The 23,650-nt window shown below is 40.2% G+C and overlaps 1 protein-coding gene and 1 long non-coding RNA gene across 2 annotated transcripts in view; one reads left to right on the forward strand and one right to left on the reverse strand.

Annotated features, from left to right (window-relative positions):
• The window catches only part of LOC143299411 (phospholipid-transporting ATPase ABCA3-like), an 85,309-nt gene extending 72,135 nt beyond the window's left edge, over nucleotides 1-13,174 (forward strand). Inside the window, exons 21-25 of the mRNA XM_076612595.1 lie at nucleotides 1,505-1,797; nucleotides 3,344-3,531; nucleotides 9,185-9,355; nucleotides 10,666-10,906; nucleotides 11,544-13,174. Coding sequence (XP_076468710.1) covers nucleotides 1,505-1,797; nucleotides 3,344-3,531; nucleotides 9,185-9,355; nucleotides 10,666-10,906; nucleotides 11,544-11,741 — 1,091 coding nt within the window. The 3' untranslated portion in view covers nucleotides 11,742-13,174. The remainder of the gene's footprint in view (nucleotides 1-1,504; nucleotides 1,798-3,343; nucleotides 3,532-9,184; nucleotides 9,356-10,665; nucleotides 10,907-11,543) is intronic.
• LOC143299412 (uncharacterized) lies at nucleotides 1,627-23,409 on the reverse strand. The gene is made up of 3 exons (XR_013057534.1): nucleotides 23,331-23,409; nucleotides 10,693-10,859; nucleotides 1,627-1,763 (listed from the first exon to the last, which is right to left on the reverse strand). It is a non-coding gene; the product is annotated as an uncharacterized LOC143299412 (long non-coding RNA).
• Nucleotides 23,410-23,650: the final 241 nt, after the last annotated feature.

Below are 23,650 nucleotides of genomic sequence, written 5' to 3' on the forward strand. Positions count from 1 at the left end.
CTAAAAATGTATTTTGCTCAAATCGGCACTGACGAATTCCAATTGCTTGAAGAAGAGATAGTTTTGTGGGGCTGAAATGCTGTCAGACATTTCGTACTATCGCATGCCTATAACTTAGGTGTACATGGAAAGCAGTACACGAGAAGAAAGCTTAATCATTTACATTTTAGTGCACAATCTAAATTCCACGGCAACTATATTGATTTATAGAAAACAAAGGTATTTTGCATGTTTCAACTGAGTGGATTTCGAAGATTGCGCCAAAATTCATTCACATAAATATTAGTTTAATAAAGTTATAGGCTGCCTGGCCAAATGATATCATTACAGTTGAGAAGTATGATCTTTCTGAAGTCCAATAACATAAAAACTATAATCTCATCTACAAGGAAGTGTTTATAATTTAACAAATTGATGAAAAATCATACGGTTCCCTGTGAAGGGAGATAACTTGTGACCGATTTACCGCGGCAGACTTCCTTAGTAACCTTCGGCGAGTCACAAAAGTCGTCTGATAAGCTGGCCCAACGAAGATTGTAGCCAGCCCGGCTACATATGCAGTGTGTTTCAGGTATGCAGCATGGTGATGATCATGATGTTTATCCTGGACCATCTGGAGCTGACAACTTGCCACAAACCTGCAGCTGAAGACCAGCAGCAGCAAGACCAAAGGGCAGTAAACAAGCCTCCAGCAATTCTGGATCAAACAAAAACATGGGTGCCACTGTTTGTCACAGCCTTGACAGTGTGTGTGGTTGATCACAACAGTCACAAGAAAGACTGGTTGATAACCTGGTTGATGTTGTAGCACCTACATAATGGAATGACAGTCCCTTTTTTTTTTTATTGCATTTTATGGAATTTTTATGTTAGATTGACTCATTATTTGAACATGTGAGTTTTGAAAACAAAATCTTGGTTCATTTTCCTTTCATTTGATATAACTTTTATGCACTTATCTTGAGTACTTTTTTTAATATAAGCAAATTAAAATCAGTGGAGTGTTTTTCTGAAAATTTTCTCAGCATAGGCTATCGCAAAACATACTAGCAGTGAAGGGGTTAAGTATCTACTGTTCTGAGTAAGTAAAATGAGCAATAATGCATAATCATGAAAAACGTGCAAAAATGCATATTCACGAGTCAAAGAAATCTCCTGCACACATATACTCTCACACTCTGTCTTACACACACACGTACGCACATTCACACTCTGTCACACACATACACGCACGCACAGACAAACAGATGCACACACACACACACACACACACACACTTCCACTCTCTCATGTACACACATTCACACACACACACACACATGTACTCTCTCATGTGCACACACACACGAGTGCTCACACAGACCCACACACACACAATGTCAGTAAAACAGCATGGATAATGGGGCAAAGTAAAAACAAACCCTTGAAAATGGTGATCAGTATAGAACTCCAATGGAAACAGGCTCAGGGAGTCTATCCAGTCACATTTTGTACTTGATTCCAGATGAGGACAGTGCATCGTCAGAGGACAGAGACGTGGCAGTGGAGAAACAGAGGGTGGACAGTGGTGGAGCAGATGGGGACACCCTGGTGTTGAACCGGCTGTACAAACAGTACGGCACGTTCGTGGCCGTTAACCACATCTCGGTTGGCATTCCAGAGCAGGAATGCTTTGGTCTGCTGGGGCAGAACGGTGCCGGCAAAACCACCATCTTCAAGATGCTGACCGGTGATGTCATGGTGACTGACGGCGACGCCTCTGTCTGGCAGCACAGCGTCAAGTCCGACATTAGAGTGGTTTGTGATGGTGTTGAGTGTTTGAGTCACTGATTTTATTATTAATATCATTATTACTGTTACTATTATTATCATAGTTGATACATATACAATGCCCGGTCAGAGACAAAACTCTAAGCACTTTAAAAACACAGAGTCATTTGCATAACAGGCTTTTTCCAAGGTAGAGCCAACAGCTGCCTGTAGGCACTGATCATCTGCTGCCTGTGTCATTCAGTCAGGCCTGTCACGTGTAAGCACACACATATCACAGATATGTATATATATTTGAATGAATGTTTCTCCTGGTAAGAATTTTGCCAGGGACAGATCTCTTGTTCCCATGGGTTCTTTTACGTGTGGTAAGTGGATGCTGCACATGAGACCTCAGTTTATCATCTCTTCCATATGACTAGTGTCTCAAGACCTCGTGGAGTGGGGAGAAAATTCTGGAAAGCATGGATTGGATCCGCACCCTCAGATTGTCTCACTTCTTAGGTGGGCTCTGTGTTCTGTTGACACATAGACTTTGTGGTGATTGTTTCTTTTATTTCTGTCTTTTTAGCAGGCAGGAGACTACCTGTATTTACATCTGTTTGTGGTGTTTACACTCATGGGTTGGAACTTGAATTTGCTTTGAACCTTGAGTTCATGAAGCCATGTCAGCTCAACATGGAACTGACAGTGTAGGCTGTGACAGGTGAACAGGAATGAAACACACATGTGTATGCTCTCACATAAACACACATACAGGTATTTAAACACACACACACACACACACACACACACACACACACACTAGCACAATCACACGCACACACGCACGCACGCACGCACACGCGCACACACACACACACACACACTAGCACAATCACACTAGCAGTCACACACACACACACACACGCACGCACACATGCACACATATATATACTCACACATATTAGGTAAACACCCCCACACAAGGAGCATTAGTTGCAACATCACATTCCAAGATAAATAGCATTTATTTAAACACACAAACACACAGACACCACACACACACACACACACACACACACACACATACACACACACATGCACACACCCATACATACTCACACACATTAGATAAACTTAGATAAACACCCCCACACAAGGAGCATTAGTTGCAGTATCACATTCCAAGATAAATAACATTTCTTCATCCATTGATGAAATAGATTATCTATTTACTGATTTTTAGAATTTCATAGTTATGTGTGTGTTATTCCAGTTATCAATTTGCTTATTCTTCTGTGATGTATTGTTTAAATACATTATTATTATTATTATTTGTAGTAGTAGTATTAGCACCCAACACAGACAGTCAGAAGCCCTCTTGGCTGAGAGAGTGGGCATGTAACTTGGGCAAGTCACCTTCCACACTAATCATATTCTAGCCCAGATAGCCAGTACAGCAGTTGCCTCCTCTGCTTTTCTGATGGCCCTTGTCGGACACGACTGACTATCATACATCATTTTTACCTGAGGACCAGCTGGTGTTGGAAGTAGTCCTGGAAGCAGACTCGACAGGTGCAGAGTGTTGCAGGTACAAGCCAACATGGGGTACTGCCCGCAGTTTGACGGTTTGATCGACCAGATGACGGGCAGGGAGACGCTGGTCATGTACGCACGCATGAGGGGCGTTCCCTCCTCTAACATCGAAATCATCGTCGACAACCTCATCAACCTGCTTATGCTGGAGACCCATGCCGACAAAATGACCATGCACTACAGGTTGGTCTTCCCTACTCTGTGTTTGTGTGCTCATTTTTTTCAAAGTAGACATGGTATAGTGTATATGGATCAATCCACATGTTTTGACACCTCCTTGAAACTGGAAATGAAACTGCGTGTGTCCAGTGGTCTGTTTACCTCTCACCATTACTCCCAAATCAGTAGGTTTCTTTCTTTTTTTTTCTCCTTTTTGTTTTATACACGTTCACTATTTTCGTTTCTCTTGTTTGTATTTTCCAGTTTCAGTATGTGATTTACACCACTTCCCCTCTCCCGTCCCCACCTCCCAGAACATGATATGAAACTCAGTAAGGTGTTATTGTTTTTTTTAATTTGTATGTCATTCAGAAGTATCTGTCTTTTTTTTTGTCTTTTTTTTTGCAAAGTGTGTGTGTGTGTGAATGTTTGTGAGTGTGTGTTTATGCACATGTGTGTTGACATGTGTGCACATGAAATTGAATGGGTGAAAGGGGGATGTCATGAGTACCATAAAGCTTGTTCTTTTCCAATTCTTCTTTTGAGTGTTCACCTTCATTTTTTGTGTGTGCATTCCTGTTGGGAGGAGGCACGATGGCAGAATGGGTGAGGCGTTTGACTTGTGATTCAGTGTTCAGCAGTGAGATGTTTTAACATGCTGTAGTTTGTCTCTCCAGTGTTCAGCAGCGAGACTCCTTTAACATGCTGTGGTGTGTCTCCAGTGTTCAGCAGTGAGACCCCTTTTACATGCTGTAGTATGTCTCCAGTGTTCAGCAGTTAGTCCCCTTTTACATGCTGTAGTGTGTCTCTAGTGTTCAGCAGTTAGACCCCTTTTACATGCTGTAGTGTGTCTCTAGTGTTCAGCAGTTAGACCCCTTTTACATGCTGTAGTGTGTCTCCAGTGTTCAGCAGTTAGACCCCTTTAACATGCTGTAGTGTGTCTCTAGTGTTCAGCAGTTAGACTCCTTTTACATGCTGTAGTGCCTCTTCATTGTTCAGCAGTGAGACCCCTTTAACATGCTGTAGTGTGTCTCTAGTGTTCAGCAGTTAGACCCCTTTTACATGCTGTAGTGCCTCTTCATTGTTCAGCAGTGAGACCCCTTTAACATCCTGTAGTGTGTCTCTAGTGTTCAGCAGTTAAACCCCTTTTACATGCTGTAGTGCCTCTTTATTGTTCAGCAGTGAGACCCCTTTAATATGCTGTAGTGTGTCTCCAGTGTTCAGCAGTAAAACCTCTTTAACTCACTCGCTGCCATTGTCCACATATGCGGATGTCGTCGGACAAAGCGTTGGATGCCAATGTCCGCATATGCGCACACTATAACAAGCGGATTTTGATTTTGAAAAGTCGCGCTGTTGGAGTGACGTGTCGGATACGAAACTCAAAAGCAGAACTGATTCTTAAGTTATCTCCGGCCAACTTTTCATTCACACACACTGCGTGCGTGTAGTGACACGTTCGTTAGCAGATGACAACGAAGCATACCCTCGGTCAGCTCTGCAAGTTGTTTGAAAAGATGGTGTTGCGTCGAAGTGTTCGACACGGTAGGAGAGGTCAAACGCAACACAGTGTTGAAGCTACTTTGGAAATGATCCAAACTGAAGGCTCCAATGTTGAAGGAGATAATATTGATTCGTCGGACAGTGATTTTGAACCATATCCCGATGAACTAGAAATAGATTAGCCCGCTGAAGAGGGTGTTTACAGTGGAGAGAAAAGCGAGTCCATACCATGTGCCAGCTGACCGACACTGACAACGAAATCACTGCGGAAATGGAAGACTTTGCTGGTGTTTTTGCCAGTAATTTGACTGAAAATGGTGAGTGTGTATGTATTATATATATATATATATATATATATATATGTGTGTGTGTGTGTGTGTGAAAGGCATCAGTAAAGGAAACATCAACAAGAGGTTCCTGTTGTTACGAGTCTGTAAGAACGTGTGAGAACGAAGCATGGTGGCAGTCGGCGGCTCTACGAATCCAGCTTTATGAAGATTTCCGCACAACGAATCGGCGACGCAACTTGGCAACTGTGAGAGATTCTCAGCTGTAGCAGACGAGACAGCTCGACGCTACGACTTGAAAACGAAGAGACCTCAACACACCACTTACAGACGAGAAATAACCTGTGAGTTGAGTTTTTCTTATTTCCTCATAAGATGCCTTTCAAACCGCCAGAGAACTTCGATTTTAAGCAGCCAGAAAGCTGGCCACAATGGCGGAAAAGATTCGAACGTTTTGTGATTGCAAACGAACTGAGCACTAAAAGTTTTCAAATACAACTTTCATCGCTGATTTATGCCATGGGGGCCACTGCAGAGCAGGTCTACGAGTCTTTTCACTACGATGAAACGGAAGAGACAGGACCCAATCTCAAAGCTGTGCTAGACTTATTTGATAGACATTTCGTTCCACAAAAGAACATAATACATGTTAGAGCAATGTTCTATCAGCGAAGCCAGGACAGCAGTGAAAGCATAGAAGCATTCTACCGAGCTCTCTATGAACTTTCTGAACACGCTAACTTTCCCAACCGAGAAGACACCATACGAGATAGGTTTGTTCTTGGTGTATCTGATAGGGAGTTATCAGAGAAATTACAACTTCAAGCTGATTTGACGCTAGAGAATGCAGTGAAGCAGGCCAGGCAATACGAGAGCGTTAAGAAACAGCTAGGGGAACAGAGAAAGCTAGGGGAGAAAGTAGATGCTGTTCATGCAAAAGGCCAAGGAAAGCAGAGAGGAGGAAAAGGAAAAGGAGGAAATTTAAGAAATACAAGAAAACAGGATAGCACAGGACCTAAGGACAAGACAGATCGCTGCGGACGTTGCGGGCGAGGACCACACTCGAGAGAAGATTGTCCAGCTATAGGCAAACGCTGCAGGACCTGCCAGAAGTTCAACCATTTCTCAACAGTATGCCTAACGAAACAGTTGAAAGCTGTAGATGCAGAAGACGAGACATATTTTCTGGGAGCAGTGCAGTCGCCATCCAACCAAGCATGGATGACAGACATCAACATAGGCCAGAGCAAGGTCAAGTTTAAGATCGACACAGGGGCCGACGTGACTGTGATGCTGGCCAAAATATATAAGACTCTGAAACCACAACCAACTTTGACGCCGTCCAAGATCTTTCTTTAGCTGATGCTCAGAAAGAATTGAAGCCTAAATTCGAAAGAGAAGATAGGGATGAACATTTATAGGACGATCTGATAGAAAATAAATGAATAATGAAGAGAGTGGCCAAGATGCGACTGTCAGTGAGTGATGCCGGCTGTACACATGTTAGCAGACGACAGATGACCGAATTAGCAGCAGAGCGATATTCTTGGCACGCAGCCAACGCGGTCTGATGAGAACTGAATCAAGTGACCGTGTGAGAGGGGTGAGGAGGAGGGGGGTGGAGACTGAGGGGGCGTGGCCTCACATCCATCTTATCACTTGGAGAAGTCACAATGTATTGTGTATCTATCTCTTAAAAAAATATATATATATTGTCGTTGTTCTAGTATGATTTTGTGTTTGCAGATATCCATTTGTCCAGAAAATATGATGTTTTTGTGCAAATTACCTGACTAATGTTTGTAATGAACAAGTTGAAAATGTGACAAAAAACAAAACACTGATTTCAAAACAACAGCATGTCACTAAAATATATATAAAATGGGAAAACAGCGTGTGTTTTGTATTCTTTATTCATTTACCTTTCAGAAAATATATACTTTTATGGGTCTTTCTCCAATAACAAAGAGCACAAAATTTTTGGAAAATTTATACCCGTTTTTTGTGGAAAAAACCCTGGCAAATAGATTTCACTTAATTCTTATTTTCCTGGCAGCGAAAGGGTTAACAGGCTGTGGTGTCTGTCCATTGAGACTCCTTTAACATGCAGTGGTGTCTCTCCAGTGAGACTCCTTTAACATGCTGTGGTGTCTGTCCAGTGAGACTCCTTTAACAGGCTGTGGTGTCTGTCCAGTGAGATTCCTTTAACATGCTATAGTGTCTCTACAGTGAGACCCCTTTAACATGCTGTGGTGTCTGTCCAGTGAGACTCCTTTAACAGGCTTTGGTGTCTCTCCAGTGAGACTCCTTTAACATGCTGTGGTGTCTGTCCAGTGAGACCCATTTAACATGTTGTAGTGTCCTTGGGAAAGGCAGTTTGCTCCAAAGTTCCTGGTGCCACCCAGGTGTGAACAGGTACCTGACTTCACTTGGGAAAGGTTACAGTGGTGAAAGGAGAGTATTAGGCCTCACCTCCCTGTACCAAACCCTAGACACTGTGGATATGAATTCATTGTCTTTGTGTACCAAGCCCTAGATACTGTGGATACGAATTCACTGCCTTCCTGTACCAAGCCCTAGACACTGTGGATATGAATTCATTGTCTTTGTGTACCAAGCCCTAGACACTGTGGATATGAATTCACTGCCTTCCTGTACCAAGCCCTAGACACTGTGGATATGAATTCATTGTCTTGTGTACCAAGCCCTAGATACTGTGGATATGAATTCACTGCCTTTCTGTGCCAAGCCCTAGACACTGTGGATATGAATTCACTACCTTCCAGTACCAAGCCCTAGACACTGTGGATATGAATTCACTGCCTTCCTGTACCAAGCCCTAGACACTGGATATGAATTCACTGCCTTCCTGTACCAAGCCCTAGACACTGGATATGAATTCACTGCCTTCCTGTATCAAGCCCTAGGCTTTGTGGATATGAATTCACTGCCTTCCTGTACCAAGCCATAGACATTGTGGATATGAATTCACTGCCTTCCTGTACCAAGCCCTAGACACTGTGGATATGAATTCACTGCCTTCCTGTATCAAGCCCTAGGCATTGTGGATATGAATTCACTGCCTTTCTGTGCCAAGCCCTAGACACTGTGGATATGAATTCACTGCCTTCCTGTACTAAGCCCTAGGCACTGTGGATATGAATTCACTGCCTTCCTGTACCAAGCCCTAGGCATTGTGGATATGAATTCACTGCCTTTCTGTGCCAAGCCCTAGACACTGTGGATATGAATTCACTGCCTTCCTGTACCAAGCCCTAGGCACTGTGGATATGAATTCACTGCCCTAGTGGCTGGCCGTAAAAGGCATGGGCCCTTTAAACTGAACCTTCCTTTGAGTCTCCACATTCACATTTTTTTTGGACACTTTCCTGCTCAGACTGTCTGCCCTTTCCTTGCTTGGCAACATTGCCATGGTCACCTTCTCTTTCAAAAAATTGTTTTCCTCTTGTTCAGATTCCTCTGTGAAGAATAATCCATGCCAAAAATACTTTATCCTAGAATAGAAAGGTTTGAGGTCTGAGCTCCTATTTAGCTTTCACTGTGTTAATAATCCATGCCAAAAATACTTTATCCTAGAATAGAAAGGTTTTGAGGTCTGAGCTCCTGTTTAGCTTTCACTGTGTTAATAATCCATGCCTAAAATACTTTATCCTAGAATAGAAAGGTTTGAGGTCTGAGCTCATGTTTAACTTTCACTGTGTTAATAACCCATGCCTAAAATACTTTATCCTAGAATAGAAAGGTTTGAGGTCTGAGCTCCTGTTTAACTTTCACTGTGTTAATAATCCATGCCTAAAATACTTTATCCTAGAATAGAAAGGTTTGAGGTCTAAGCTCCTGTTTAACTTTCACTGTGTTGCTGACAGTGGAGGCAACAAGCGCAAGCTGAGCATGGGCATAGCGTTGGTGGGGGGCCCAGCGGTCATCTTGCTGGATGAGCCGTCAACTGGAATTGACCCTGCCGCCCGACACCATCTGTGGAACGTGTTGTCTGAGGTTCGAGACAGTGGACGAACCCTGGTTCTCACCTCCCACAGGTGTGTGGGACACTGTGTATGTGTGTGGAGGTGTTCTGAATGTGTTGATAGTCATGTTTATCAGTATGTTGAGTTTTGCCACCATCACCATCATCATCATTATCTTTTTCACTACCATCATTATCATCATCGTCATTACACCAACAGCGATCATTATCATGTTTATCAGTATACTGAATTTCGTCACCATCATCATCAACATCACCATCATTATCATCATCATCACACCAACAGTATCATCACCATATTTATCAATATGCTTATTATTTGTCACATCATCACTGTCATTATTATCATCATTATCATTATCACCATCATCATCACACCAACAATGATTATCATCATGTTTATTAATACACTGAGTTTTGTCACCACTATCATCACACCAACAATGATTATCATATGTTTAATAATACGGTGAGTTTTGTCACCATCATCACCATCATCATCACACCAACAATGCTTATCATCATGTTTATTAATACACTGAGTTTTGTTACCATCATTATCATTATCATCACACCAGCAATGATTATCATCATGTTTATTAATACGCTGAGTTTTGTCAATATCATCATCACACCAACAATGATTATCATCAAGTTTATTAATACGCTGAGTTTTGTCACCATCATCACCATTATCATCACACCAACAATGATTATCATCATGTTTATTAATACGCTGAGTTTTGTCACCATCATCACCATTATCATCACACCAACAATGATTATCATCATGTTTATTAATACGCTGAGTTTTGTCACCATCATCACCATTATCATCACACCAACAATGATTATCATCAAGTTTATTAATACGCTGAGTTTTGTCACCATCATCACCATTATCATCACACCAGCAATGATTATCATCATGTTTATTAATACGCTGAGTTTTGTCACCATCATCACCATTATCATCACACCAACAATGATTATCATCATGTTTATTAATACGCTGAGGTTTGTCACCATCATCACCATTATCATCACACCAACAATGATTATCATCATGTTTATTAATACGCTGAGGTTTGTCACCATCATCACCATTATCATCACACCAACAATGATTATCATCATGTTTATTAATATGCTGAATTTTGTCACCATCATCATCACACCAACAATGATTATCATCATGTTTAATAATACGCTGAGTTTTGTCACCATCATCACCATTATCATCACACCAGCAATGATTATCATCATGTTTATTAATATGCTGAGTTTTGTCACCATCATCATCACACCAACAATGATTATCTATCATCACACCAACAATGATGACGTGAACACTGTCCTCAGCATGGAGGAGTGTGAAGCGCTGTGTACCTGCATTGCCATCATGGTGAATGGAGAGTTCAAGTGTCTGGGCAGCCCCCAGCACCTCAAGTCTAAGTTTGGCCAGGGCTACACTCTGGTGGTCAAGATGGCCACAGATGACAATGGTCAGTTGGTGTCCAAAGAGCCACTGGTATCTGCCATCTTCAGCAAGTTCCCTGGCACACAGAAGTTTGACGATCATCAGGGTTACGTGCATTTTCAGGCAAGTGTCATTGGGGAGGAGCAGGGAGTAAATAGGTAGGGTGGATTTTGGTATGGTTGTTTGTATATATGCATGTATGTGTTTGTGGTTGTGCATACATGTGTTGTGAATGATGTGTGTGTATATGCATGTGCAAGTGTATGTGCTAATTCATGTCTGTGTTGATGAAGACAAACTGAGGAATGTACACTTGCGGTTATATTTGCAATATACATGTTTTGTCTATTTTTGTTGTTTGGGGGGTTTTTTTTTGTTTTTGTTTTTTTGTCTTAAAAGAAGGTGACACTTGCCTTTTGAAAGATTTAACAACTTGATCCTGAAATCAATACGCTATTAGAATCAGAACATAGTTTTCAACACTCAGCAACAACAACATCAAAGAAAGACAAGAAATTTGCTGTTCAAAAGTTATTGACAAACTAATCCTAGAATCAACACATGATGGGGAGGAATCAGATGTCGTCTTCTTTCTTATTCTCATTGATTTATTGTCAGTTCACTACAAGGTGATTTAGACACACAAGCATTCATTCATTTCAGCACACTCATACAGTGGGTGTGAAGAATGGGTGAGGGAAAGTCCCCATCTCTCAAACAAATAAACATATGATTCTAGCTTTTTTAAAATTTTATTTAGGTGCCAGATGCCAGTGTTCCCCTGTCTGAAGTGTTTGAAACCATGGAGTCGGCCAAAGACACACTGGGGGTGGAGGATTACTCTGTCCACCAGACCACGCTGGAGCAGATCTTCCTGACCTTCACAAGGGCCCAGTACCTCGCAGTCCCTCCAGCTTCCTCTGTGTGTGCCAAACTGTGCCCATGTTTTTCACCATGAGTGTGCCATGGACAACGGGTGTGTGTGTGTGGGGGGGGGGGAGTGGCTTGTGACAAGACTGTGCAATGCAGTGTGAAGTGATGTACAGTGCAGTGGGTGTGGTTTTCAGCAAGTTCCCTGGCATGCAAATGTTAGTTGATCATCAGGGTTTGGTACAGTTTCAGTTTCTCAAGAAGGCCTGTGGGATAAGAAAAATATATCCTATCATTTCTTCAAGGGTGAGTCCTTGTGGGTTAGAGTTCTGCTGGTCCCATAACTTTGATCTCACAAGAAGGTCTCTGCAGATAATCATAGATTCTCAAAATTCATTTTTTATTTCCTTTAAAAAAAAAAAGGCCCAGTCAGTTTTTGTATAGGTTCCTGTGTGTGTATAGGCATTGATGAGTGGGAGTACAATGCTTTTGTGACTTCCGCCAGGTTTTTAAAGACATACGCCAACTAGTTCACATGAGTTGCTGCACCATTTATTATGATTTATGCTAGAAACTTCGTTTTCCAGTTTATTGTTTAGTATGATTGCTAGTCCTCTTCCTTCATGCCTTTTAAAAACTGTGAGACAGGCGTGGCAAACCTCAAAACAGATGTAGCAAAATAGATAATGGTCAGGTAGCAGAATGACAAAAACAGACTGACTGTCAAAGCAATTCTTTTGAATGGGTACTTGGAATTGTGCTTGTTTAAGAAAGAGAATCTGAACAATTGAGAAATTAGCATATGATTTTGATATCTCTATGTCTCCAATAGACCAATAAATTTTGACAATTTCAAACAATATACATTTGCTTGAGGACTATTGCTTTCAAATGCACTCAGACACATGTGACAGTAGTTTTGCAGTTGCTAGTAAATAACTTTTTTTTCTGTATAAAAATATGATTGTTCTTTTTTATACATGTAAGAATGACGTAAGCTTTGTCTTGTCATTGAGACAGCCCAAAGGCAGTTTGCTTTGTCATTAAGTATGAATAAAACTTTGATTTTGCTGTTACAATACACTGCAAGTTGTGGTAAATGTGAATACAAGTAGTCAGCAAGAAATATATTAATGCTTTTATCTTATAAAGTACACACTTTTTTCTTTACAATTTAAAATCTTTTTTAACAGGACAATAAATTTCAACAAATGAAAAAGATTGTTTTGTGAAAGTGTAGGTCACGTATTCTTAGCTATCCACAATACAGATTATAAATTGCTTGTGTATTTAGTTGTTATAGTGTGTCAGGCGCCTATGGTGGAAGCATGGGATTTTCTCAGACACACTGTGCACTGATGGACCCCTCCTTCCTACCTCCCTACTCTTCTCCCCCCCACCCCACTTCCATGGCATCTATCCCCACCAACACCCCTCCCCATACCCTCTCTCCCTTTCCCCCCCTTCCCTTGGCCAAGTACAGAGGGAGTAAGTTATCAAGAAATACTAAGTAAAGATGGTATCTCCTCTGACCATTCTCTTCCTATACACTCCCCTGCCCTTTTCCCTTCCACTCCCATCACCCTCAACCCCGTCCCCCCCTCCCCCCCAAACCCCCTCCTTACCCCCCATGTCGATCTCTGGCAGGATGGCATCTGCCTCAATGGTCACCACATGGTGTGGTGTGTTTATCATGAGCTGTTTAGAACAGAATCAGGGCTGGACGATCTTTCCTCCTCCTTCCCTCCCTCTTTTCATCACCCCCCTCCCCTCCCCTTCTCCTTGACAATGCTGGGTTCTGTGAGAAAAGTGCTGATGTGCAAGTCTAGGTCCCAGATTGGTCTGTTAACTTCAGCCAATTGGAAACGTTCTGGGTTGGAAGATAGTTTGCATACAGCGCCAGCTTGTGAAGAGGATAAAATGAATAGGCAAGTGGGGTTTCTTTCTTTTCCTTCCTTGAAGCAGGCCAGGAGAGCCGGACGGTCAAGACAGTACCATGGGGGCTGTGAGTGTCAAACTAGCATCTATTTTTCGGACTTAGTTGAATGCTTGATTTATGGTATACTTGGATTCTGTGACTAATACACTGGCTCAGTGGGATTGTGTTCTGCTACATGAATATAAAGTGAACCCTGAAACATTGGGGGCTGTGAGTAATGCTTGTACTGGTAATTTGGTTTGTTGGCAATTTACTTTCTGGTTTTTGGAAACAGTTTGGAGTTTGTAGAATTATGATGTTGTGTCACAAGAGCATTGAGATATCCTTTTTAGCTGATGTGGTATTTCACAGTTAATGTAACTGGAATGTGTTGATGCAGATACCATGACTTGTGAGAGAGCATAGCCAGCATGTGTATGGCTTAATTGTATTTGAGGCTAGTGACTGAGGGAAAAGTGGTTAAAATACACAATGTAGTCAATACATGACTAAATGGAGTACTGGTTTAGGGTATTTGGGTATCCCCCCCCCCCCTTTCCTGTTTCCTACAGGTTGATATTATGGTATGATGCTTGGACATCATGTTTGGGTTTACATGTTATGCATCTTGGCTTGCATAAATGATAATGTTCAGTAACATGTCAGTGGTGTGTCTATTGTTGACATACTGTGGGAACAATGTAAGCATTCAGTCACAAAGAAACACAGAGATTATGTGTGTTGCATCTGTGTAGAATGTTTTGGTTGCAACAGTTGGAGTTATTTTGAGGTTTGACATACCTATTTTGTATGTTAGGTGGTGATGGTTATATTCAGGGTGAACAAATCTACAGGCTAACTGTATGCTCATGTGTTTCCATGTGTGTGTGCACATGAGTGATAATGCAACATGGGGAACATGTGTGACTTGGTAGGTGTGATTACCATGTGCTGTAGTCATGTGTTATATGCCAGTGGGGTAACACATAGCTGTGTGTGTTCAATAAGATTTGAGACCACTGAGAGGCAGTCCTATGTTGGTGCACACAGGCTGCTATATATTTACCAAATTACTTGGTAACTATATGATTCCCATGTAAAAATTTTACCAATGAGATACTTTGCAGAGACAAAGTACAGATTTGTTCAGTCTTAATGGAAACAGCTAATACTGTATGGTGATTTAACTGGAGTTAAACACTGGGAGTTTGTAATTGTCTGCCACATACTTGGTGCGACAGCTATTATTCTATGGTGGTTTGACAGGAGTTAAATACTGGGAGTTAGTATTTGTTAGTCATATATTTGGTGCACATTAACTTATATGCCACTGATTGTTGATGGTAAACTATATGAAGCTTGTTTTACATTCTTACATAGATCTCTTTGAGAAGAGACTGTACGGCTAGACATTGAGTGTCAGAATGGAGAAAGGTTATCTGTGGAATTGTTTACTTGTCCAGACAACATAATGATGTTTCTGTTACATCAGTGCGATTCTGTCTAGCATATGTTTTGGTATTGATTTAACCTGGGTTTTAATATTGTGTGTGTTCCAGGTGTGCTGTTAAGTTAGAGAAATAAACACCTCAATTCATCTTTCTAAAAGACCCTGCTGTGGTACGAGGAGAGAGTGGATTGTGCACCTATCCTCTGCCTGTTATCCTACTCTACCCCCTCTTCACCTTCTTCTCCTTCCCCCTTCACCCCTACCACTACCCACCTTTTAACATAGTATTAATACTTTTGTTGACTCACTTGTGTAAACAATGTGAGTCTATGTTTTAACCTGGTGTTCGGTTGTCTGTGTGTCCGTGGTAAACTTTAACATTAACATTTTCTCTGCAAATACTTGGTCAGTTGACACCAAATTTGGCATAAAAATAGGAAAAAATCAGTTCTTTCCAGTCATCTTTGGGATGGGCACAAAAAAAAGCCAAATTATATGCAAACTCAATTTACTGTTTATATATTTTTTATTCTCTAAACTTGGCACTTTGATCTGATATTCTGACACAACAACAAGAACAGTCATTTTTATCATTTTTTAAATTGCTTGTGTATTTAGTATTAATACTTTTGTTTGTCATATTTTTGTTTCTGTAGGATATGCAATTCAGTGCAGAAGATACAGGAAGATTTTATTTCAGTCTCTCGTAAATAGTTGTGTAATTTACATGTTTGAAACAAATTTAATGATTTTTTTCCCCATCTAAACAGTTCAAATGAATATGCTTATATTATTGTTCTCACACTTTTAATATGCCATGTCATTTGCTTTTATTTGTCTTCATATTTTAAAGACATTCCTGAGTTAATGGTGATACATATGTATTCTTTTTTCCCATTGTCACACAGTGACCATGTAGATAGGTTTTGATATCAATTGTTTAGCATGGACTCATTGGTTTTTGGTTTAAGATAAAAAATATAAAAAATCCCCCTATTTGTAGAATAAAAAACCTCTCCATTTACTAAACTGCACCTGAAAGGTTTTAACATCCAACATGTGAATATCAGCTGTGATATTGATGATCAGAACAACAAAACATCATCAACAATAAGATTTATGATATGATCATGATGATCAGTTTTCACTGTACATTGAAAGTGTTGTGTGCACCATGAACTTGAATTCATTTATTTTTTGCTGCATTGTTGAATCTCTGCTTTGCTGTTGACACTTAGCAATGCTATGAGGATATGCAAATGTGTCCTTACCTCATTTTATTTCATGTTAGTATCGCACTAGGAGATTGGAAACGTTTTTATGCATTCTCTGTTCAAAAATTGACACTTAGCAATGCTATGAGGATATGCAAATGTGTCCTTACCTCATTTTATTTCATGTTAGTATCGCACTAGGAGATTGGAAACGTTTTTATGCATTCTCTGTTCAAAAACGATGCTCAAATGTCAAATGTCTTTCTCTTACGCCAGGTTGATGTGGGAACTTTTATTCAAAAAGCTCAGTACAACCCTGTGATACAGATGATATGGGTGATCATGACATACAGAAACAGTGTCTCAAAGTCCATGGCTCTTGATACCCTGCATTCATGGTGGCCTCATACAGTGCCCCTTTCCCTTCCAGTATTGTGCCACATTTATTGTACACATACACATACACAAGTACACTTGTATACACAGGCACACAGACATGTACATACATGCACACACGCATTCGAACACACACACACAGTCACATACACAGGCGCTCACACATGTGCACAGACACACACACACATAGTGTACATACACACTGCACCATTTCATTGTGTTCAGTTATCACTGATAAAAATCAAACATCCAAGAAACCATAACAACTGGTAAGGAGCCCTTCACTGATAATACCAGTGCTCTTGGACCCCAAACTGAGTGAGAATAGTGTGTGCATGCATGTGTGACCTTGTGTAATTTCTATGCAGATATGACCAGGTGTGTTCTTTATTGCTAATCTTTTCAAGCATTCCTTTGTTACCGACTTCATTCATTGTCTGTACTTTTTTTTCCACTTAAACTTTGTGTGATTTAAAAAAACAATCAAACTGATATTCAGAGAGCTCTCTGCTAGTGTGAGATTTCAAAAAATAAGATATGCATTGTGATTTTTGTGTGAGGTGTAATATGCAGATAATTAGAGATTTGTGTGAGTATGGAAAGTTTAATATTTTTGAGGGAGGAATTTTGCTTAATGTCCCGTCACACATATCGGTGATTGAAGACATTTTGTTAAAGTATTTATGACTACATTTGAGTATTATCGGTTAGAAGGGGTGGGAGATGTAAATGAATGGATGGTTGGGGGAAACTGGGCAAATGAGGGTGAAATTTGAAAAAAAAAAAATCTAAATACAATTACAGGAAATTACTTAAAGGACTTTGTAAAAGAGAAGTCGTTAAACTGACCAGCGAAACAACTGATAATGAATGCAAAAATTTAAAAACATCAACGTTCTCAGTCACTTGTGAAGACACACTTTCGTGTACATAAAGCTTCATCAAGCTGCAGTCAAAAATTACATGCTTTATTGTCGGGTTACTGAAGCATAATTATACACTTGCAGTGACGCCTCCTTGAGCTACTGAAACTGAAACTATGCACTTGACATTAGATCAATACTCCATAATGAATTTGATAATAGTCTGAGAGCTAAACTCAGAATTGGTCTGCGAATCGGACCAAAGTCTGAGAGAGTCAAGTGACGAGGTTTTAGACTTGAATTCAAGTCTCTTTCTAGTATATTGCTTATTTCCTTGTTTGACAATGGGCAATATACTTTTATACTATCTGTATGATTCTTTGCTCCCCTTTTTGCTGCCCTGTCTGCTTGGTCGTTATAAAGGAATCCAGTATGGGATGGTATCCAACAAAAATCAACATTTGTACCCTTAACAAATAGGGAGTGCAATAAATACTTAATTTCGAACAATAAATTTTCTCTTTGATTATTCTCAAAAAAGAGCAAACTTTTTAAAACAGATTGAGAATCAACACAAAAAATTTAAAATATCTGACACATGTGCAAATGGTTTGTAGGTTTGAATTATTTTGTGCATTTTTTGGAAAATCAATATCAGATCTAATATTTAATTCCTCAAAATCATCCACTGCTGTACATCTCACAATGTATTTAGCAGAACTTAATTTTCTGATTTCATCTAGTGGTAGAATACCCGCAACCTTATAGGCTTCTGAGGTCTTAGTATGCACAGGTACTCCTAAAGTCAGTTTCACAGCTTTACTGTCAATTATACGCAGCTTCTTTAGATACGTCAGCAGGGCAGAAAAGAAGATTTCTTGACCGTAGTTCAGTCTTGATCGTAAATGTAAATATTGTGGCGATGACAGTGCACGTGACTCCACAACCCAAATGTAATTAAATGTAATATTTTTTAGTTGTGTAGTGAGTTAGATATTCATATGATGTGTCATATATGGATTATTAAATGTTTGTGTAATCTTTATGTGTTTGGAGAACTGGATGATTTTAGTTTGTAGAAAAAAAACACATTTTTGCTCATGTTTTGATTGATGATATATATAGTTTGTCTCTTGCCAGTTTCAGTTTCAGTTTCAGTACCTCAAGGAGGCGTCACTGCGTTCGGACAAATCCATATACGCTATACCACATCTGCCAAGCAGATGCCTGACCAGCAGCGTAACCCAACGCGCCTAGTCAGGCCTTGAGAAAAAAAGAAAAAGGTGAATAAATAATAGATAAGCTTACATAAATAAATAATAATTATAATATAAAAAAGGTAGTAGTAGTAATAATAATAATAAAATAATAATAATAATAAATAAATAAATAAATAGTATGCATATAATTCTGGTGTTTGTGATGTTGTGTATGCTAATACGATTTGACTCCTTTTAGAGGGTGTATCTAGTTAGCAGACCAAAAATTTGTTTTCAAACAGATTTTTTCCTCTTTTTGAGAAATGTGCACAAGAACAAAGACTTCAAATCAAGTTAACATGAACAATTTTGTATGATCCATATGTGCATGATCGTATACATGTGTGTAGTGTGTGTGTGTATGTCCATGTGTGTGTGTGTGTGAAGGATTAGAACATTTCCAGATAGCTTTCCTACCATCGTATGAAAATTTTTCTTTTTGATGATGTTATCTACAAAAGTGTACCAGGGTTCTCCATTTTGGTGATCTTCTTAAGCTCTAATTTCATTAATAGAATTTAAAATGACAAAGTGTTCTTTTAGACTTGCTTTATACTGTCTGTGTTTTGTTTCTTTTACACATTAGATGACATGATAGCTTGTTTGCACATACATTGACATGCTATTCTGTTTTGATTCGGGATTTTTATCTTGGAAATTACATGTTTGTGAGTTACCACTTTTTTTTCTCGTAGCTCTGTTTTCCATGTTAACATTGTAAAAAACTCATTTTCTACCAAGTCAAAATATTTCATTGAACATTATTTTGTCACTTTCATTCTTTGATTTTGAGCAGGATGAAGAGTTGGAGGTGATTATATCTGGTGGTAATTATGACAACAGATATGGTGATATTTTTTTCCTTGTGTTTTGCAGAGTCAAGAAACTTTTTTTTTTGGTAGTGAAAGATATTGATATTTTAAAGAAAATAAAAGTTTTATTAATTCTTAAAACCGAAAGTGTGCGTGGTTTGTGTTTGTGTTTGATCTGCTTGGGAGAAGAGAGTGTACTTTTGTGATATTGTGTGTATGCACACACTAACACTCTGATACATATATACAGACACACAAACATACACATACATGGACACACTGGTACTTCTTCAAAAACATATATGCACTTGGATAACAAATCTTCTTCTTCTTCTTTCTTGGTAGTACATTGGGAGCCGACGATGACAAGGTCTGTGAACTCAGCAATGACAGTGCATGTGACTCCACAGCCCAAAGCTGGAAGCACACAGGTGCCCACAGATATTGCTGCGATGGTCTGAATTTTGGACTGAGGAGGATGAGGTCCTATGTCATCTGTTCCTTGCAGTGGCGAGACGCAGTTGTCTGTCCACTTCAAAGGCAGCTGTTGCTTTGGAGGTGAGAGACCTCCATGATGATCTGTCCACAGCAGAGGCTTCCAGCTTTGCATGGCTGGATGTCACACCATCTGAGGTTGCTCTTCAGGGTGTCTTTGTGCCTCAGTTTGGGCCTTCCCTCTCTGCGTGAGCCCTCCTTGAGCTCACCATACATTAGTTGTTAGGGGATGCGGCTGTCGTCCATTCTGATGACATGACCAGTTCAGCTGAACCTTCAGCAACAATGACTTAACCTTCGCTGGCTATCGTGGGTCGCACACGACCCAGAAGGGTACAAAAACACAAATATCTCAGCCAATTCTTAATATTTTTCTACGAAATTTCAGAAATGCTTCCTACACCTAAAAGGCCAACTTTTGCCAAAAAATGAAAAAAAAATTCATAAATTAGTTAATGAGTAATTAAAGGTGGCGTTTTAAGTACACACGGACACTGGTGTGGGTTGTGTATGACCCATGCTTTTTAAAGATGAAAAAACGTGGTCACCCTTCGAAAGCTCATGTGGGTCATGTACGACCCATACCTTTTTAATAGTGATTTCAGAAGGTTTAATGACGGGCACAATAGCCGAGTGGTTAAAGCATTGGACTGTCAATCTGAGGGTCCCGGGTTCGAATCATGGTGGCGGCGCCTGGTGGGTAAAGGGTGGAGATTTTTACGATCTCCCAGGTCAACATATGTGCAGACCTGCTAGTGCCTGAACCCCCTTCGTGTGTATATGCAAGCAGAAGATCAAATACGCACGTTAAAGATCCTGTAATCCATGTCAGCGTTCGGTGGGTTATGGAAACAAGAACATACCCAGCATGCACACCCCCGAAAACGGAGTATGGCTGCCTACATGGCGGGGTAAAGAACGGTCATACACGTAAAAGCCCACTCGTGTGCATACGAGTGAACGCAGAAGAAGAAGAAGAAGAAGGTTTAATTTGCAATTAGTGAAGGAAAATAAAGAAGTTTAACTTTCAATAGCCTCACTACCATACTACTCTCCCACTACCCACCTGCCCCTCCTCGCCCCGTCCCTTTCGCCTGTCTTCAGCTATAACCCCCTTCTATCTCTTTCTCTAACAGCATGTACCTGTGTGACTGAATATCTTTGATTGTGCATGTATAGGATGCTATGAGTCATCTCTCTCTCTTGCTCTCTCTCTGTCTTGCTGTCTGTCTCTTTCTCTGTCTCGCTGTCTGTCTGTCTCTCTCTGTCTCATCTCTCTATCTATCTCTGTGTGCATAAGTAGGGTTTGTATGTATGTGCATGTGGTGTTATGCATTTGTGTGTGTGTGATCAGTTGTGTGTGAGTGTGTGTGAATGTGTGTGTGTGTGTGTATGTGCGTGTGTGTGAATGTGTGAGCATGTGTTTCTTCTGAGTGTATGTGTTTGTGTGAGTGTGTGTGTGCGTGTGTGAGCGCATGTGTGTGTAATCAGTTGTTAGGATATGTTTTCCTTTTCTATATTTTGTTATAAGCTTTGGAGGAATATACAGGTTTTCGTCTCTTTACAAAGTATGTGTCGTGCACGACCCACACAAGCTTTGGAGGAATATACAGGTTTTTGTCTCTTTGAAGGTATGGGTCATAGACGACCCACATGAGCTTCCATGTGTAGTCAAAAGCGACAGCCAGCGAAGGTTAATGCTTGTGAAATCAGCTTTGTTCAACACCTCTTGGTTTGTGACTTTGTCCTGCCAGTGGATGCCCATGACCATGTGCAGCGATCTCATGTGGAACTGTTCTAGCTGCTTGATGTGCTGTTGATAGAGGGTCTACTTTTCACATCCATACAGTAGTGAAGAAAGGACTACGGCTTTGTAGATCTTTATCTTTGTAGACTGTCTTATGTTTTTCTGCTGAGAACCTTCACTTTCAATCTTCCAAGGGCCTGGCTAGCTTCCTGTATCCTGGACATGATCTCTTTATCCAGTGATCCATCTGCAGAAATAGTGCTGCCCAGATACTTGAAGCTCTCCACACACTTCAGTTGACTCCATCAATGGTAATGGCTGGCTGGGGCTGGCTGTGTTTGGGGCAGCTTGGACCAGGACCTCCATTTTTCCAAGACTGATTGTCAGTCCAAACAGATTGGATGCTTCTGCAAAGTGGTGGACAATGACCTGCAGGTGATTCTCCTTGTGTGCCATAAGGGCACAGTCATCTGCAAAGAGGGCTTTAAGGATGAGTTTCTCCAAGGTCTTGGTTTCAGCGGTGAGACGACAATGGTCGAACACAGATCCATCCAGGCAGTATTTGATGTATACGCCCAAGTGCAGATCTTTCACAGCATGGAGTAGGACCTGCATGAAGAACAAGATGAAAATCATGAGGGCAAGGACACTCCGTTTGAGTGTTGAAGGAGTTTGTGTAGTCACCATTGGAAAGAACTTGTCCAATCATGTTGTCATGGAAGAGCCGTATGTTGTGTGTATGCGCACACTAACACTGATACATACATACAGACACACAAACATACACATACATGCACACACAAGTACTTTTTCAAACACATATATGCACTTGGATTGCAAATACTGACACACAAACACACATGCATGCAGATGCGTGCAAACTCACATTCACTTTGTGTGGAAAAGAAAAGCCAATGGTCATCAGAGACAAGGCAGCAGAATGATAAAACCACTCTTTTTCACATGGTTACCTTTCACACTTTTCATTCACACATTATGATAAGTTCTTGAATTCAGCAGCATTATTCCAGATACATAATTTAATAGCATCACAGACAAATCAAATATGTTACATTCAGCATCCACACAGAAGTAAAAGCTACAGTACTTTCACTGTTCAACAGTGAATATCAAACAGATTTGTCAAACACAAAGAGAAAAAGAAAAAAAATCATCAAATGTGAGCGGATCAAAAAGACACACAGATCTTGATACAAGGAGCAAGTCCATTGAATAGTGAATAATGTTTTAGTGAATAACATCTAATGAATAACTTTGATGCATTACTTCAAGATGTTCTGAATAAAGGTTGCGCTTGATGCCTATGAAGAACACACAGTTTCACTCTCCACCACCAAAAGACAGCAAAGGAAAGTGTCAACAAATGACAAAATGGAAGCACAACAATGAAATACTACAAGTGTCACAAAATAACAAACAAAAAATCCTCTTGCAGAAGATTATGCATCTGGTCTAGATCACTCAAATACTCAGCAAATACTTCAATAAATGTAATGATATACCTTTTAGCAAAAAGATATGTTGCCGGGTTGGCTACAATCTTCGTTTGGCCAGCTTAGTAGACGACTTTTGTGACTCACCAAAGGTTACGAAGTTGTAAATCGGTCACAAGTTATCTCCCTTTACAGGGAACCGAATGATGATTTTCATCAATTTGTTAAATTATAAACACTTCCTTATAGATGAGATTATAGTTTTATGTTATGGGACTTCAGAACGATCTTACTTCTCAAATGTAATGATATCATTTGGCCAGAAAGCCTATAACTTTTTTAAACTAGATCTAATATTTATGTGAATGAGTTTTGGCGCGATCTTCGAA

Source organism: Babylonia areolata, chromosome 25, assembly GCF_041734735.1.
Source record: "Babylonia areolata isolate BAREFJ2019XMU chromosome 25, ASM4173473v1, whole genome shotgun sequence".
Classification (NCBI taxonomy): Eukaryota; Metazoa; Mollusca; class Gastropoda; order Neogastropoda; family Buccinidae; genus Babylonia; species Babylonia areolata.